The sequence below is a fragment of the Tarenaya hassleriana genome, unplaced genomic scaffold (genome assembly GCF_000463585.1).
Source record: "Tarenaya hassleriana unplaced genomic scaffold, ASM46358v1 Cleome25, whole genome shotgun sequence".
Lineage (NCBI taxonomy): Eukaryota > Viridiplantae > Streptophyta > Magnoliopsida > Brassicales > Cleomaceae > Tarenaya > Tarenaya hassleriana.
Window position 1 is genome coordinate 1,246,780 of NW_010965775.1, and position 17,766 is coordinate 1,264,545.

Sequence of the window (17,766 nt, forward strand, 5' to 3'; positions counted from 1 at the left end):
TGGCTTCGGCCGTTGCAATGGCCACGTTTAAGGCATGCTTTCTCTGCTCCTCCACCGCTTCATCCAACATTCTCGTCTCTTGCCTTGTAGGTACCACTGCAGTTGCAGGTTGTTGTCTCGGCCTCATCCTCCTGAATACATGTCTCTGTTTCCTCGGCTTCTAACAGATTTCATCGAGAGAAAAAAGCGAATGAGTTCACACGAGATGGTCAACCTAAAACACGACGATGGATCCAAGAAAATGGACAGAACCTTGTTGTCTGGTCTCGCAGCCGACTTGCAAACGAAGAGCCTTCTCATCCAACTGAACCACGATCTCCTCTTTGCCATTACGTGCTTTATATAAGATCGAGTTTGTGAAAATCACTCTTTCTTCTTCTACCTCCTCTTTCGAACACTCAACTCTGTGAAAAACAAAGCCAAAGGGATGTTGAAGATACATTGGAGACAATGCATCTAGTGAGAATGATTGAGTTCACTCACTCATGGTTATGGCTTTACGTATAAGAATTTTTTTTAATGCTGATATTAATACAAATTCATGGAGGAAAATCCCGGAAACTCGATTTCGAGGAAAATCTATCTGATCATTCATCAAAGAAAGAAACGGATGTGTTTTATTCTTGATTCATGCCATGCCTCTGAAGGAAACTGCAGAAGACTCGTTCGACGACAGAAATAAGAACCTGATTGAATGATCAAGAGAACGAAAATCTAGAGAAGACCCATTGAAGATCATCCAGATTTCCAAAATGGGTTCGATTAAAATCCGAGGATTTACGTGAAAAATTTTAGATTTTAATCATGTTGTCTTTTCACTGCAGGAGAATAAACGATGTAACACTGCGGGGACAGACAAAACAGAGGACCTCAGAAACATAATCTTTACCTGTACAAACACATATACGCACACACACATATATATACACACACACACAAACCGAACACAGTAACTGATCACAGAAGAAGTGTGCAAGGATTCAGACTGTACTTATGAACAGGCAAGAACTGCTGTTGTGATTTGATAATCATCCATGAGGCTCTCTCTCTCTCTCTCTCTCGAACACACACACAGAGATAGACAGACAGACACAAGTTTCCGACTCTCATCACTTTCACAAATCTGAGTTACTGAGGAATCGTTCAAACACTCCTTATTTTTCTTTACTCTTTTAACCGATCACTTGAATTGGCCCTACTTAATTTATACAAGTAAAAAAAAAAAGATTATCTCGTTTAGTAATTAGAGGTTGAATGTATCAAGATTATGGTTACATATTTTTTTAATTATAGGTTTTTATTTTGTAAAACAGAATGACTTTAAACCTAATATATTAAATTTGGCATAAATAACCAGAATTTTTTTTTAATGAATTTGGACTTTTAGTGTTAGAAAAAAAAATAGAGATTTCCTCATAAATTACATTTTAATACTTGAATTTTTTTCTTGGAAAAATTAATATTTTTTTATAGAAAATAAAAAAGTATATGGTATCCTAAATTTTATAGAAACTAAATGACTGGTTTACTAGAGTTTACCTATATAAAGAAATAAGAATCAACGAACAGATTTCTTGAAGAAATGACTTTGAATTACAAAATTTTTCTATATTTTGGCTCATCATTAGCAAAATTAGCATTGTAGTTAAGAGTATATAGCTTTCAGGGTATAGTGGAAAAACATGACATAACAATTATAATTATTACTATAATAAGTTATAATAAATTTAATGGCGACTACTTTAGGGGGAAAACATGGCAAGTACAATCTCATTCTATTTCCGAAAAAAGGAAGAAAAAAAACCTAAAAGACTTTTTTCTAATAATATTAAAATTAAAAATAAAAATAAAAATAAAAAACCTTAGATTTCTCTGTTTTTGGCTTCGTTCATACCCCAAATGTTTGATAAAATTAAAATTAACTGCACACATATTCTTCAACTGTGACCATGTGATTCATGTGACCCAAAATATAGTGTGATCACATGTTGATTCCATTGTTTATAACGTTAAATTTATGATATTTTAATCAAATGATTAGTAAGATATACAAACCATGAACATAATAAATTAGTGTGATCACCATAAATTTAACTTTATAATCAATAAAATCAAAATGTGACTACACTATATTTTGGGTCATATGATCACAGGTGGAGAAGAGTATATGTTGAAATAAAAATTACAAAGCAAAGGTATTTTTTTATATAATATCGGTTAGAACTCAAACTATATCAATTGATATCAGAGTCTGTTTACAATATTTTGAGACGAAGATTCTTTTTGTGTAGATTTTAATACTCAATGTGAACATTCTTCTCATCAAGAAGATGGTCATGTTTGTTTGATATTTGGAATCCTAAATTTCGCGTATATGTCCGATTCATGAATTGAGTATCCAAAATTTTGAGCATTTTGATCACCGATGAAACAAATTTCGAATTCAAATCCAGATTTAACTAGTAATTATCCATTTCTACACTTCTTCTTGCCATCGATTCGTTCTTCCTTTCCTTATTAGTTCATTCCCGCCACTTTGTGGACATCCGAAACTTAGATATCTAATATTTATAAAGGTAAAATCGGATAAGCGGATTGAAATACTTAAAACTACGAGGTCAAAAATGGTATTGTAAAAATTCGGATATCTAGTTCGCGCGCATTTGTAAATTTGTAATTCCGTTAATTCTGTTAAAAAAGAAAACCCTATATAGTCTTAGTCGTTTTCGCTTGATTTTTTTTAAAATTTTTAAGTTAATTATTTCTCATTCATATATTATTTGTATTTATTTCAATGACAATAACCACTTCAAATATGAATGGATTTTTATTTTGAGAATTAGTAAAAACCCTCCCAAAATATTTCAAGAAAATATATCGTGCTACATACAATGCCTTCCATCACTATATTTGAAATTGAAATTGAAATTGAAATTGGAGGGGAGCCCATGTTTCCTACACATAATACGGGCATTTGATTTATAATTATAATAATAAGTTTGACACCGACATGACAAGTACACCCTACTCCCTCTCGGAAAAGGAAAAAAACAAACCTTAAAAGGCTTTTTTTTCCCCAGGAAATTGACAGAGAGAAAAAAATTTAACTCCTTGGAATTCTCTGTTCTTCGCTTTGCTCGTGTCCCAATCGGGCAAGAAATAATTTCTATCTCTGATCAACGAGCCCAGAAGGAAACGCGTCTCTCTCTCTCTCTTTCTGGAATCGTGGACTTTGCCCTCTCGTGAAATCTAGGGATTTCTGTTTCTTTGTTGTTTCGGAAGTCCTATCGCTGTCGTTTCTGGGGTTCTTCCTTTGGGTTGTTGTTCTTCGTGTTGTCTGGCTATAATGGGTAATTGGAGAAGACAACGGGGAAGAAGCAATTACAATCAGCCAGAGATTATGCAACAGCAAGGGACACGATCAAAGCCGCCTCTTTGTATGTTCTGTTCTCTCTGTTCCCTTTTTCACTTGGCTTTTAATTATTCATGGTGAACATGTTTCGGATTTTTTTTATTGATTTTGTTCTCGTTCGCCTTAGATTCTCGTTAAAAATTGTCGATTCTGTAATGGGTTTTCCGGGTGCTTTTTCCCCCCGCCCTGGTTTTCGTATTTTTCAGTTTGATCTAAGATTTCTCTGTTTATACACTGTTTCTAGGGTTCATGTCTGCTCGTCAATGCCGCTTGTCGAGATTGTCAATGTGAATTTCAGAACTAATATGAAAGCATTTTGATTTTTGTCCCCTCTCGATTGAATTTCCCTTCTCTGTATCCTTGTTTGGTTGGAAGATTCTTGCTTGTTCTTGATTAGTCAATGTGCAGTGTAAATAGATGAACAGGATTCAGAAATACTTGATCTTTTTCACATGTTGGAGGTTGATGATGAGCAGGAACACTAAGCAATCATTAGTCCATGAAAGTCATGGTAATGGAACATATCAATTATATGATTCTTAGGTACTGGCTTGGAGAATGGAGGTTGATTCCCGGGTTTTAAGGCTGATTTGTTTTGATCCTGCGTTTATTTTGTACAGTTCTCTCATCTCGGGTTTCTTGAGCAGTAAGTTATTCTGTGATTGAACTTGGCTTCAAATCTTGATTATAATCCTTCATGTTTTTCTTCAGCTAACTGGAAACGATCTGTTCCGGCATGGGAGAAGAACTTCTGCTCCACGGTTGGGCTGGTCCCGTGGGGGAAGGTGCTGGAAGCAAAGCAGTCAATGTACCTTTACGAAAACGTGGCGAAGTGGAACGACTCAGCGGGTGAAGAGGCCTTCAAGAACGCTAAAGCCCGGTTCTGGGCCGAGATCAATGGCCTTCCTTGCGACATCTCGTTGCCTGATCCAGACATCTACATTGATGATGTCGACTGGAATGCAGAAGTTGACCCCGAGCTTATTCTGGACTTGGAACATGACACAAACCCTGCCGGGGAAACAACAGAAGGAGAACATGTTGTGATTCTGGACACTTCTCTTCTGCGTGATCAGTATACACTTGGGTGGGGAACCGGATGGGGAGATGAAGATGCTGAGGGCATTAACAAGACTGTTGACACTGAACAACAAACAGGCCATCATGGTTGGAACACGGGCATACCAGAAAGCTCGTGGGGTCAGAATCACGATGGATGGAATGACGATACTTGGAGAGGAGGGAAAACCGATTCATGGGATCAGAATCACGATGGGTGGAATGACGATTCGTGGAGAGGAGGGAAAACCGGTTCATGGGATCAGAATCACGATGGATGGAATGACGATTCTTGGGGAAAAGGGAAAGCCGATTCATGGGATCAGAACGACAATGGATGGAATGATGATTCTTGGGGAAAAGGGAAGACCGATTCATGCGATCAGAATCATGACAGGTGGAAGGACGATTCTTGGGGAAAAGGGAAAACCGAATCATGGGATCATACGAACAGCAGCAACTCCCATCGCAGGAACGTGAACAGCGGAGATGGGGGGAGGAGGAAGAGAGCAGAAGGGCAGGAGGGGTGGTGGGGGAAAGACGGGCACAAGTCCTGGAGAGTTCACAGGGAAGACAATGTGGAGGATTGCCGCCGGAGGAACGGAAGAGGGAGGAGGAGAGGCAGCTTTCAGAACCATTCCAACAGCCGGTTCTGGACAGAGACCTTCTGAATGACAGAGAGTATTCTAAGCAGAAGATGATATAGTTTGGCAGTAGGTATGAGTGAGAATATATATATATTATATATATATAGATGATAGCTGTCATGTCTATGGTGATGATGACTCAAATTGTTTTGCCCACATTCAACTTCCCTTGCAGTAGTAGCAAGTGAACATTTTGATAAATTCGAATCGTTTCAGCACATTATGCTATTATGTTTGTCTAGATGACATATATATACATACACATATACATATATATGCATTGATACACTATGAAAACGCTTGGATAATGATCGGGAAGAAGAAGATTAGAGATTTCGGTCTCAAACATGCAGCTTTAGATTGGTGAATGCCCCTGTTTGGTAATATCTATAGTAATGTTTTCTTCTAGTTTTGCCGTGAGTGATTCTCCACCGTTGGATTGAATCCTTGTCGGGTTACATCTCAAGGGTTTTCTGACCATAGCCGCGACAGCTCCAACCCTGCCAAAAAACACGTGCTCAAAACCCTATTAATTGCAATACATGGCATGCATGTGTTGCTATGTATGTATGTATGTACGTACGTATATATGTACGCATGTATGTATGTATTTATTTATTCCACTAACGGACAAAATCAAAGTATATATGCATGAATCTATCATGTTCTTCTAGTATAAGAAGAAAAACATTTACGCAGAAAAAAAGAACAAAAGAAATCCGGATTTACGTAAATTAACCATTTTATAAAATAAAAAAATCTGAATTAATTTCGAACTCTACATTTGTTCATATCTAATATCATACTCCAAATAATTTATTTGAAATCCCAAGCTATTATTGTAACAAAAAAAAAACTTACCTCGGACGGAATCCGACGAGTAAAAACATCGGAGAGAGCATATGTAAGATACATACATGCATATATATATATAGATTTATACGTACATACATATATACATACACACGCATGTTTATGTGTGTTTATTATATATATATAAAAAACTGTGAGAACATACTTGGAGGAGCTTGAGTTGGTCTCTGGCCATCGCCCACCATTGCAGCGAACACAAATGAGAAGCGAATGTCAAAGACACTCTCCCCCACTATTTTCTGGGATTTACAAAATTGACCCAAACGTTTTATTCGGCACAATTTTGTCCATCGCAAGGGATATGAACACGAGGTATAAATAGGACCGCATGTCGATTAAAATGGTGGGTCTCAAGGAAGAAGGCAGGTAGGTGGGCACCGGGGAGTAGACGACACTTTTCTCGTTATACATGACTCAACAACAACATATGCAAAAGTATAAATTTATTAAATACTAGAGTATTTTCTTTTTACATTAATGCAAATTTATAAATTTAGGTACAAACTCTAATAGATTTGAAATTTTTATACGAACTTATGGTTTATTTGTTATCTTACTCGTGGAATCAATGCTACAATATATATAATATTTAATATAAATTTAATTTTAATTTGAAATTAAAATAGATTTAAAATTTTAATATAAATTTATGGTTTATTTGTTGTTTTACTCGTGGTATCGTTGATAAATATATTATTAGAATTTACAAGTATACAAAATGTTGAAAAGTTAGGGTATTTTGTAATTGGATTTGAGACGAATTTCTTAATTAAAAGTTGAGTACTAGAAAGCATATTAATTTAAGAATAGTGGTAGCAAAAAAAAAAAGAGGATACGCAAAGAAGGCCTTTGTATATATGTGCAAGTAGACTAGTGGTGAGCTATGATTAGTAATTTGAAAAAAAAAAAGATGAAAATCATATCAAAATAATCAACATATATATAAATAAATAAAGGAAAAGGTCAAATAAAATCCTAATATTAATTGGGAGCCAGTAATATTATTTGGATATTTTTGTTAATAATAATAATAATAATAAAATGTATGTACCAATGTGCCTTGCGATTTGAGTGTTATCCACTTGGGACAGGCCATTAGCTGAATGAGTAATGGCCGAACTACGTCATCGTTATCTGTTTTCCATCCACTTAAAAGTAAAGAACTAATGTCCATTGCAATTTGAGTGTCCGTATTTTCTCTTTCCATTTCATTTGTTGGTCCAACTACTTTCCCTTTTTATTAGAAAATAATTTAAATGATTCATATAATTTGGTTGGATGTTATTTTTCTCTATTGTTTAGTCATTGATCATGGGATTTAACAACCCATCTGGTGTTATCTAAAAAAATCCCGAATATAAAAGTTACCAAATTTTTTGAAATTTTCATTTGATAAAAAAAAAAAAATCATTTACACATTGATAAACATGCCATCATTACACACACCCGCACACACGTACTCTCGATCCTCTAACATGACCGCTCGTGACCAAACGTCGCTGTCCACGGACGAAGAATGCAGACGTTGACCGTGGTCAAGGTTCACGTAACTGTCGAGAAATTTGGCATACCTGCACTAATTCCATCCGTTCTCTCAATCTACTCGGTCATATTCAATGATTCTTGGACCTAATTAGAGCTATCACAATTTCCCATCAGATGGTGTCACCTTCGGAACATTCGGCTGTTTCTGACACCAGAAATTTCGCCGGAAAACCTCCGTATCGTTCCACTCCGTAAAACAGGTTTCTGCAAATACTTCTATGTTACCTAACCTATGGATTTGGTCGATTCTACGCGCATCATCCCCTTTCCTAGAAAATAGGAAATCGATATTGATAATCATTCGGACAGAAATAATGCAGCAAGAGACAGTTACAACAGCAGAAGAACTGAGTTAAGCCAAATTATCACAAGGATGTTGATATCTCTGTGAACTGATTGATCTTTGACAGTATCTTGAGTAGGTAAAATCATCTCTTTAGCAGCCTGAGAACGTCGCCGACAAGATGAAGCGAACCCGTCACCAGAACCTGTTACAGAAGTTCAACGACGAATTTACAGAACACATCTGAGTTAGCTTTTTGGCCTGAATGTCTGAGATCTTGTGCCTTAAGTTCTTAACCAAGAGTATATGCATGCATATAAATGCTTTGCTGCTTGCTTACCTCCAGTTTCAGAGAAGGGTTTTTCCGGACACAGTCTCTGAGCCAATTTATGGTCAATGGAAGTGAAGGCATCACCGCACTGCACAAGACAGGTTTCTGTGAAGGACTGCAATGAGAAGTGTCTCCATAGAGGAATTCGGGCGGTGGTAAGGTTGGTATTCCATCTAGTGCAGCATCTGCTTGACGGTCTAAGCAAAAAAATAATGTCATCTCGGTTAATGGCAAGACAAAAAAAAAATATGTTGATGGTGAGTAAAAAGGCTCGGGTAAGGACGTAACAGTGAGGTAACGATGAGCAGCAAGAAGCAAATTTAAGCGTACCTGTTCCGTGGATTAATCTCTCCCAAAGTCTTTGTAGCATGAATTGCCATGCCAAATCCTTTCTAAGTGAATCTGAAGGGATGGTTGATGCACCCGAAATCACCTTGTTGTAAGTGGACAAGCTCGGGACGAAAAGGGCTCTGGAGAAATGAGTGCCTGAGAGAACATTTTATCCATGCCAATACACGTAAGTGTTCAAAAAGTAAAGGTGAAAACGGTGTATATTTGTTCTCGAGCAAGCAAATACCTGAGGAAGCACAAGTGTTGATGAGCCTTGGAAGTAAAATTTGAGGGTCTCTCACTTCCATGCAGTTGAACAGAAGAATCTATCAAGGCAGGAGAACACCATGACCGAAGAATCCGTAAACATATACAACCTCTTCAAAACTATACGAAACATGAGGGGATATATATATGTACACATATCCTTCACAAGCCATGAACAGAGAAAGGAAAAGAGTTGTTCACAAATGCATTGAGCTATGTCCTTTATCTTGAACATACCTGTTTCGAAACTCTGTTGGAGTCTCTACCAAACTCGTCGTGTTTGATGTAACCATTGACACCTTCGAAAGAAGACAATGGCGGAGGAGACAGACGTTTATTTCCTTTGACAGAAGCAGAGAACCATCGGCCACAGGCCTCCATGCTCTCGGGACTATGGGCTCCATCCAAGTAAAAGATCAGGTCCCCACATGGACTTTCCTTCGTGGCTGATGAGTCATCACGATCTGAAACTATGTCATGAACAACCTGAGCTCTTCCACGTAGCTGTGCCATTTCAAGACCTCGACGAAATGCCTCGGGAATCTCATCTTCGTAACTTCCCTGTCAATTGATTCCCGAGGGAAATAAATGATTATTCAGACCATCTATTAAGAAGCATTAGTTAACACTTTTAACAGTTTACTATTGAAGAAATGCACTGCTGGGCAAATTCAGACCATCTGTCAAGAGTTGCATAGATTTCGAGTGTAAAACTGCAGTATAAAGGTTTAAAGAAGCATTAAGCGACCAAGCAACAAAAGAGTTAGGAAATGCAAACCGACATTTGGAGAGATCTTCTCCCAGTTTCCGGTCCTCTGAAGCCAACACCTGGAAAGAGAGACAGCAAGTCCCGCGTTTACAAGCTGATGATCACCAGACAAACCGAGGGCAACTCCCTCTAACTTTTTAATGTCAAGAGGTGCAGCTACTTTTAGAGGGGCCTGTAATTAAATCAGAGCAAATATCACTCAGTGTATTTTTAGCTCAGTTCTACGAGAATAAGTCCATGGACACGTAACAGATCAGAATACCAATTTGTGTCATCTGTACTGGACAATGAGGAAAATAAACGGAAATGATTGTAACATTTCGCGAAGGAATGGGACTGTTCTCTTCTCTGCTTAAAAATTTCTCAGAACTGATCAGATCTGAGCATCTATCTAATGCATTACCATTGTGCTATGCCAATGAGAACATGCATAAAGAATGGTTAAAAACATGTCCAATTAACATGATAATTTCTAGAAAGTTGAGCTTTTTCTTTTGTGTAGCATATTTGGGATGAGTAAACTGGGATGAAATAATTAACATCAAGAAATAATAGTTACCTTCAGGTATTTAGCTGTTTCTTGAAGAACCTCCATTGCTTCAGAGAGTTGTGGTACTGTGAAGGCGGGGATTTGAGGCTTTTATCAGCAAGAAAAGAAACCAAATCGAGTCAGAATATTTCAAACATGAAGTTGATCACAGAAAGCTTTGACAATATGGGGATAACTTAAAAGCCAGAGTTCTATACCTTGAAAATTCCTGCCTTGTGAGAAGCAATCTCAGCTAGTGTATGTCCTGTGTTGAATTTGCAACAAAGACAGTGTTATACCAAATGAAAGAATCAGGAGAAAAGAAAGGAAACCCGACTCCAATGAAACAAGTCAGAGATCAGATCACATGCCCAATGTCTCCATATGATCCATTCCAAGGGAAGTAATTCCACAGACAATCGGTTCTTGAATCTGTATTTTACATTCCCGGCTTTAATTTCTCGTGTTTAGCATAAGACCAGAAAAAATGAGAAAAATATACATAAGGCATGATAAATACTTTTCTAGAGTTTTTATCATTTGGAAACTTAATCCAGAAGCCATTCCGATGAAATTCGGTGAACTTTAGCTGCTCAAAAAAAATCAAAGATGCATACCACATTTGTCGCATCCAGTTTTCCGCCAAGACCTACTTCAATAACAGCAACATCCACCTATCAGAAATAACAGCAGTCAGTATTCTGATAAGAGATTTCAATACCTGTCACCTATACGCCTTTCCGAAACAAGAAATTTCGGTGACAACACACTGAAGATTTCTTTATGGCAGAAAGGTGCGGCCAGTTACAAGTGATATATACCGACCAGTATTACCATTTTGGTCCTTTAAAAGGCCAATTCCATGCATAACGATTCTTAAGGAGCATGGACTGACACTAGTTTGATTTAGACAGATTTATTGAAGAAATGCAAAGTCCATCACAGTTCTTCAAAAAAAAAATGCATATCATAAGATTTACTGATAAAAATAACAGGATACCTTCTCACATACAAAAATCTTGAATGCCAATACAGTTAGGAACTGAAAAAGAGGAGGCATGGTAAAACCATCTACGGCCTTCTCCTGCACATGAAAAACTCACGATGAGACGTTTCTCCCACGCTGAAAATAGAAGCACTAAAGCCAAAGGGAAAAATTACACCAATCAATATGGTAGTGATTTACTATGACAATAAAGAAAATTGTACACAAAAACAGGAATATAACCAATATATCCTACATAATAATAGGGGACAAATAATCATTAGAGAATAGAGGAGGAGATTCCTGATTTCTTCTGCTTATGTATAAAAGATTAAAAGGCAACAAAAGAGATGCAAAAAATATGAAAGTATCACAGAGAACCAAAACCATCTCTGTCATTTGTGTGGTAGAATGTTTTAAATAAAGGGATACAAAACATTTACATCAAATAACACGTCTTGCAGTAGAACCACGAATATATATGAGCAAGGGGCTTTACATTCAGTAGATTCCAACACTCCCAGAAATACTGCAGAAATTTTTCCTCGGATATGTCCAGGCTGGTAAAAAGCAAGACAACGTCACAAAAGCTGTCGGTTCACATGGGAAAGAAATAACATAATACAATTTCATTGCAACTGAATCAGGGACAACATGAATGGAAGGAGGTTTTTGTGTAATGCCCGTAGACATAAACTATGCATCTCGCACTTACCCATCTATCCGGAATCTCTCTCTCACATCAATCAGGTGAGGAGACGTAAACAATCCAGTTCGAAAACCACAGTTTCGTAAAATTGCCTCACTGAACACACATGTTGAACCCTGAAAATACACATTCAGAAAAACAGACTAAGAAAAAGTATTCTACTTGACATAAGCACATAACCTTAAAACAGAACAAAGTTAATTCCATCGAACCATAGAAATTATTCTATAAAGTGTGAACTATAGTATTTGGAAACAACACAACCCAGATAGCATCTAGTGCTAACAGATCTTCCACTAAAAAAACAACTTCAAAGAGAAGTTTCAAGTTCTCAAGCCTGTAGTTACCCATTATATAGTGAAACAGAAAAAAGCAATGTACCTTCCCTTTCGTCCCTGCGACATGAATGATTTTTAGTTCTTTTATTTTCTCTTCCAAACCTAAAATCTGTACAGCATACCATAGTTACATTAGAAATCAATAGACAGACACAGTTTCAGCATTAAGTGACATTAAAAAAACAAGATTTTCCTGTAAGGAGAAACAAAAAAAAGGAAATGACAGTGCTGACATGGAATAGAACAATGGTAAAGCCTTAAAAAAATGAAGCTTATCGTCCTCTAATGCCAGAAACCTCAAGTATATTTCAAAATATAGAAGGTTAGTTGAAGCTCAGGCGAAAGTAATGGTTACTATAAAAGATTACACCACCTTGAGATACATGGAAACCCGTGCCAACTTGTCATGACTTCGACCAGTAGTAGATGATGGGTCACCTCGGTTTCGACGTGTGATGAGAGATGACAGTGCTTCCATGGCGGCATCATAGGAAGATAAAGCTGGGTATACTGGGAAATCCTCCTTCACATCCATCTCACTCTTCACTTTTTCAATCATTTGTATCGATTTGGTGGTGTATCTAAGACCTATAGATGCCAAAACAGAAGCATGATGTATACTTCGCCATTTCTCATACTGATACGAAAATCAGAAGTCAACTAAGTTATGATGCCAATATTAAACAAAAGGCTAGCTTAAATTGGAAAAAAAAACTAAAACGGAAACTCAGACCAGTAATATGCATGCATTTCCCAGAGCATTATTTACACAGATCAAATTGCAACACAGCATAAAAACCCTCTGAGAACAGAGAAACAGCAAGTAACTCCTTTATCAAAAGACATAATCTATGAATGGTATCTTTGTTGTTATTTGTTTGGTGATTAGATGTAAATACAATACATAACTGTAAGCTTACTCTTTTTAGAATATGCACGATTCCCCGGGCCAGTAGGCAAACTGTAAAAGCTCCACCCTGTTGTAGCGAAGAATGATCGTCTGTTCCGAAAAAAGTGTGGAACTGCTACCGCTCCACACTTTAGAAACCTTTTGGAATCAACTTGCATTGAGGAATCGTCAACTCTACAACCAAATAATGCTGATAAGTTGTAAGATTGAGTTCATACATTATACAATCGGTGTTTTAGGTTAATACCCAACAGAGGTGCAATGAGGAAACTATCAGCAAACTGCTAAATTCAATCTCACAGGTCCCTTAAGTTGCCATACCAATAGCAATATGAATAAAAACCTCACATGAATTGTCAAATTCAAACCTTCACGAAATCTCGGCTACAATACACAATTCTCAGGAAACTCTGATAATTTCTCTGATTTTACCAACCATAATGTTCTCATAGCTATTAGATATATGTCAAATGATGCTCAGATCTCAAAGAGAGAGACAACAAACAAGAAAAAAGAACCCGATAGCAGCTTTAAGCGGGGGAACTAAGCAAAGCTGAAGCACCGAAGAAATTTCCAACAAGACTAACCCCTAGTTTTCTCCAGATTTTCTCGGCAACCAAACAGACAATTCAACCATCAAAAAAGCACGAAAATCTCTAAAACTGACGGCTCCTTGCCTCCTTAGTGTCTAATTCCGATGGGCATCTATGACAAATCTTTAGCAGAAACATCCACAAACACAACATAGTATAAAGAGTCGTAAGAGAGAGCAAGGAAGGAGAAAACCAACCATGGAAGCTTAAGCTGATAAGGGTTTCTCTAGGTCGCTGGCTCTGCAACTTCTGTGGCTGTTCTGCTGCAACGTATTGCGTGAAAAGCGACAAAACTCGACGATATGTCATTTCTAGCGCACAAAATCTAGGGTTTTACGGGTTCCCCTTTCCGCCTCAGCAGCCGCCATTACCCATATGGAAGGAGGTCTTTTTTCACCACCTTGAATGAGAAACCATCGTCTCTCTTCCTAAAAAGCCTTTCTTTTTCCGGCAACGAGAAAACTTTCCCTCATTCGGAAAAAAAAGTCAGAAAATTTTCCCTTATTCAGAAAAAAAATGCCTTTCTAAATTCGTTCAAGAATCTGTCTACTCATTTTCTTTAATTTCTGATCTTGCTGCATAAACCCAAAAGGAAATTCATTTTACATAACAAAGTTATCACCTTTTTTCTTTCTTTTTACGCTCCTGATTCCACAGCTTGTCATGCTGAAATTTCTGGGCTTGGATATATATTTAATGGAAAATCCCAAATAAAATATTCAATTTTGCAAAAAAAAAAATCCGGCATTTTTCAGACGCTTTCATATACAATATCAAATTCTCTCTGTCCCAAAACTACTATACAAAGATCAAAACATAAATCAATACAATTGGAAGTTCTTTTTCACCAAAAGATTTGTTGAAGTATTAAACTTTTTATAAAAAAAAAAATTACAGATCTGAGTTCTTCTAAAGTACAGTGTCTCGCAGGATTTGGATTTGGATTTGGTACTCCCACAGATCTCATTAACCTTAGCAAGAGTCAGTTTTGGTTCTTGCAAAGAGTGACACCGAAAGGATAAACGAATATATCACCTTGTTCATGAACAATAACATTAATGTGTTGTTCTTGCTTTTTGTCAGATATCTATGAAGGAGATGAAAAGGGGGGCAAAGCCCATTTCGGAAGACTCTTTTTTTTCAGAGAGAGACAGAAAAACATTTATGGAACTTTCCATGTCAGAAACATCTTTCTCTCAAATCAGACAGAACAGAACTACACAGCTCAGAGACACTAAAAACACCTATCTCAGTTTTTCAAGTCCAGGACGTTGTCTGTAATTGTAGCCATATTGTTACTCTTTAGGCCAACCCAGACCAGGCCTATGAACCTCCCCTTGTGCCTCCTCGTAGTCTCGAGCAACACGGATCGATTCCTCAAAGTCGGTTGAGTCACTTGCAACTGGAAGAAAGCTGCTTATGTCATCCTTAGCCCCGAACCCACCTGCCCGTATTACGTCTTCTGCTAAAATGGAAGCTTCCATGTTTAATTCCACTGAAAGTTGTCGGTCTCTGTCATCACGGTTCTTTTCGTTAAAGAGAAATCCATGGCTTTGCCAAATTTCTCTCTTGGCTCCTGCACCGGCATTGGACCCTGGAGAGATTACCCGTGGCTCTGCAATGGTCTTGGGAAGACTGGATTCTGTTGTTTTGTCCTCTGTAGTAAAAGAAACATCGACAAGTTATGAACATAGATAGGCCAAAGAGGAAGAACATCGATCTGCAAGGAAGAAGGGTATGAAAATGTAGACCAAATCATGGAACATGAAATAGGATTCCATCATGTTGTATAACAATTCAGATCATACGAAGAATTATGAAGGAAACCCGGGAAGATGAGAAATCGAAATTCAAGATCAAAGATGGAAGTGGTTAGAGGCATTGGAGGCAGTACCATTTGAGATATCTGAAACTGAATGCTCCATGGAAGTCGGAGAGTGTGAACAATGACCCTCCTGGTGAAAAAGGGCTTTTCTCCAGTCAAGCGATTCCTGTTTCTCCAAGAATCTTGCAACTGCTCAAAGAAAAAAGGAAATACCCAAAAAGGTGTATTAAGAAACATTAAAGAATCTATCGGTATTGGGGGATTGGATTACGAACTCAGTACCAAAAATCGAATGATACAAAGAGTTTTCCAAGTACACACACACATACATATATATATGTATGTACGACATCAAGAACAGATGATCATCCGATAATCAAGCTAAGCCCAAGAGAAATTCCTCAATTTTGTGATGTGGGTTTCATTCATCGTGGACACACACTGATGTTCGAAATCGAAAATCTCTAAACCCTAATGAGATTCTGGAAAACGAAACAACAATCTTGGTGTTCATCGAGCACAGACAACCCGGAACTAGGGTTCAACTCGGCTAAATCGCAGAGCATATTGACATCGAAACCTACTGATAAATCCCGACTCAATAAAGAATTCAACACGAAAATAAAACACAGATCAAATATTAGAAAGAACAAGCGGAGAATCATCACCAGAAGCTAGAAAGAGAAGCAGGTACCAAAGCTCAATTGTTCGCGTTCCTTTTTTGCAGACCTTGCTTCTCCTTTGTCGCCCCTTTTTTTTTTTTAATGCGTTATGGATAGAAGAGTTAAAGAGCTAAATTTTCGAGGATGAGGTGTCAGAATCTGAAACTAACACGTGTCAGAAGTACGAGTCTTGCGGTCCTGATGACTTGACTTTGAGAAGAAACTGGAACATGGGTTTTTTTCTTGGCGTTAAAATGATAAGTTTTTTTTTTCAATTTGGTAAATCTTCACTCCTTTGAGAATCTGTTTCCAAAAAGGAGGGAACTTTCGAATTGGGTTCTGTTGCAAAATCCTAAATTTATAACGGAAGAAATAGATGTGAAAAGAAAACGGTACATATGGTTTGATAATGTAAGCGGACAGCGATGAAAGCAAAACACCATCGGAAAAAAAAAAAAATTACACGATTACTTGAGCAACAAGCAACTGTTCATTCTCTGCCTTGTTCGAGAAGGAACCGCTCAAGATATCTAAGACCGTCGTCGAGGTTCAGATACCTCAAGTCGACGGTGTTCATAATCCCTAAAACCATCTTCTCCACCTTAACCGACTGGTTTCCTCCGGTTATCTCCAAAGCGACGTCGGCCGCTAAACCGCTCCCACGGCTGAAAATGCTGAATTCAGGCGGCGGAAGCTCATCGGTAAACCACTTTTCCTTCTCCAGCGATCTGATGCCATCGGTCATCGTGAAAACCGATTCCCATTCCCTGTAAACCACGTGCCACGTCACCCTCGCCTCCTTCATGTCGCCGGCGAACAGGTTCGAGCCATGGAGATTGGTAACGTCGATGTTGAACCGGAATAAACCGTCTGATGGAACGGCAATGTCTTTGCCATGCTTTTCCATTGTCAGATTCATATCACTATTCCGCACGTGTACGATGAACGTCAGATCCGACAGGGTGATCTTGGGCTTCGCCGGTTGTCTGACGGAGCGGCGGCGTTTGGCAGCGGACTCGGCGGCGTAGCAGAGACGCCGGTAAGAAATCTCCGGCGAAGAAGAAGAAGAAGAAGTCGTCATCTTGGTCATGGCGGAGTAGAGAGAAGGGTGATGGGTCACGAACAGAGACCGCCATAGATTCTCGGAGGAGAAACAGAGTCGCCATGTCTTGGAGACGCAGGAAGCCATGGCTAGGGTTTCGCCGTCCATATGATCGGCGGCGAGGCTGAGCACTTCCCACGCCGGATAGTCTCCGGAATCTTGGACGTTATCCGACATTGAAGAGGCTTCGTGGTTTTGGTTGCTGCTACTGTCCTGAGAGCATGGGCTGTGTTTTTGGGGCGGTGTCGAGAGGACACCTGTCACGTCCATGGCGGGTGTGCGACCGGCTTGTGGTGGCGCGTGTCGGAGCGTGGAGGAGGATTGACACGTCAGCTTTGGAATGTGATTAACTGAACGAGCTTGTGATTAATTGAGTTTGTGGGATGATTAATGGTCCTTATATAGGCTAATGAGTTCCTAAACAAAGAAGGAAAAGGAAAAGATTAAAAAAAAAACCATAAGGAAAAATAAATTAATATGTGATAAATATAATAAATCATATGATTTCTAAAAACCCAAACCCACCATAGGCCCAATAAAGGCCCATATAAGTGAAGCAGTATTCTTCTAAATTTTGATGGGCCTAATAGGCCTGTT

The 17,766-nt window shown here is 38.2% G+C and overlaps 5 protein-coding genes and 1 long non-coding RNA gene across 10 annotated transcripts in view; 1 reads left to right on the top strand and 5 right to left on the bottom strand.

The window, feature by feature from the left end:
• LOC104816672 overlaps nucleotides 1–330 on the bottom strand; it is a 5,965-nt gene extending 5,635 nt beyond the window's left edge. Inside the window, exons 1-2 of the mRNA XM_019202831.1 lie at nucleotides 253–330; nucleotides 1–160 (exon numbers count right to left, since the gene is read on the bottom strand). The exon at nucleotides 1–160 is cut by the window's left edge and continues 167 nt beyond it. Coding sequence (XP_019058376.1) covers nucleotides 1–160; nucleotides 253–330 — 238 coding nt within the window. The remainder of the gene's footprint in view (nucleotides 161–252) is intronic.
• A 2,741-nt stretch (nucleotides 331–3,071) lies between these two features.
• On the top strand, nucleotides 3,072–5,336 carry LOC104816399 (aspartate and glycine-rich protein). The gene is made up of 2 exons (XM_010545200.1): nucleotides 3,072–3,437; nucleotides 4,124–5,336. The coding sequence occupies exons 1-2, from the start codon at nucleotides 3,347–3,349 to the stop codon at nucleotides 5,140–5,142; spliced, it is 1,110 nt and encodes a 369-aa protein (XP_010543502.1). The 5' UTR covers nucleotides 3,072–3,346; the 3' UTR covers nucleotides 5,143–5,336.
• Nucleotides 5,337–5,404: 68 nt separating this feature from the next.
• Nucleotides 5,405–6,281, bottom strand: LOC104816400. Its single transcript, XR_772288.1, has 2 exons — nucleotides 6,137–6,281; nucleotides 5,405–5,618 (listed from the first exon to the last, which is right to left on the bottom strand). It is a non-coding gene; the product is annotated as an uncharacterized LOC104816400 (long non-coding RNA).
• Nucleotides 6,282–7,806: 1,525 nt separating this feature from the next.
• On the bottom strand, nucleotides 7,807–14,288 carry LOC104816401 (folylpolyglutamate synthase). 5 transcript variants are annotated; one of them, XM_010545202.2, is made up of 18 exons: nucleotides 14,203–14,288; nucleotides 13,778–14,042; nucleotides 12,998–13,177; nucleotides 12,451–12,665; nucleotides 12,121–12,186; nucleotides 11,746–11,855; nucleotides 11,530–11,590; nucleotides 11,046–11,129; nucleotides 10,663–10,719; nucleotides 10,417–10,477; nucleotides 10,264–10,310; nucleotides 10,076–10,153; nucleotides 9,530–9,688; nucleotides 8,985–9,308; nucleotides 8,728–8,806; nucleotides 8,481–8,636; nucleotides 8,160–8,347; nucleotides 7,807–8,024 (listed from the first exon to the last, which is right to left on the bottom strand). In XM_010545202.2, the coding sequence occupies exons 2-18, from the start codon at nucleotides 13,887–13,889 to the stop codon at nucleotides 7,965–7,967; spliced, it is 2,037 nt and encodes a 678-aa protein (XP_010543504.1). In that variant the 5' UTR covers nucleotides 13,890–14,042; nucleotides 14,203–14,288; the 3' UTR covers nucleotides 7,807–7,964. The 5 variants fall into 5 exon arrangements, with proteins under 5 accessions (XP_010543504.1, XP_010543503.1, XP_010543505.1 ...); XM_010545201.2 differs by having other exon boundaries at nucleotides 13,778–14,239; XM_010545203.1 differs by lacking the exon at nucleotides 14,203–14,288 and having other exon boundaries at nucleotides 12,998–13,161; nucleotides 13,778–13,865.
• A 311-nt stretch (nucleotides 14,289–14,599) lies between these two features.
• On the bottom strand, nucleotides 14,600–16,159 carry LOC104816402. The gene is made up of 3 exons (XM_010545207.1): nucleotides 16,100–16,159; nucleotides 15,475–15,594; nucleotides 14,600–15,237 (listed from the first exon to the last, which is right to left on the bottom strand). Exons 2-3 carry the CDS (start codon nucleotides 15,503–15,505, stop codon nucleotides 14,876–14,878), a joined length of 393 nt encoding a protein of 130 aa, XP_010543509.1. The 5' UTR covers nucleotides 15,506–15,594; nucleotides 16,100–16,159; the 3' UTR covers nucleotides 14,600–14,875.
• Nucleotides 16,160–16,399: 240 nt separating this feature from the next.
• LOC104816403 (probable F-box protein At5g04010) lies at nucleotides 16,400–17,539 on the bottom strand. The gene has a single exon (XM_010545208.2). It carries the CDS (start codon nucleotides 17,437–17,439, stop codon nucleotides 16,558–16,560), a length of 882 nt encoding a protein of 293 aa, XP_010543510.1. The 5' UTR covers nucleotides 17,440–17,539; the 3' UTR covers nucleotides 16,400–16,557.
• Nucleotides 17,540–17,766: the final 227 nt, after the last annotated feature.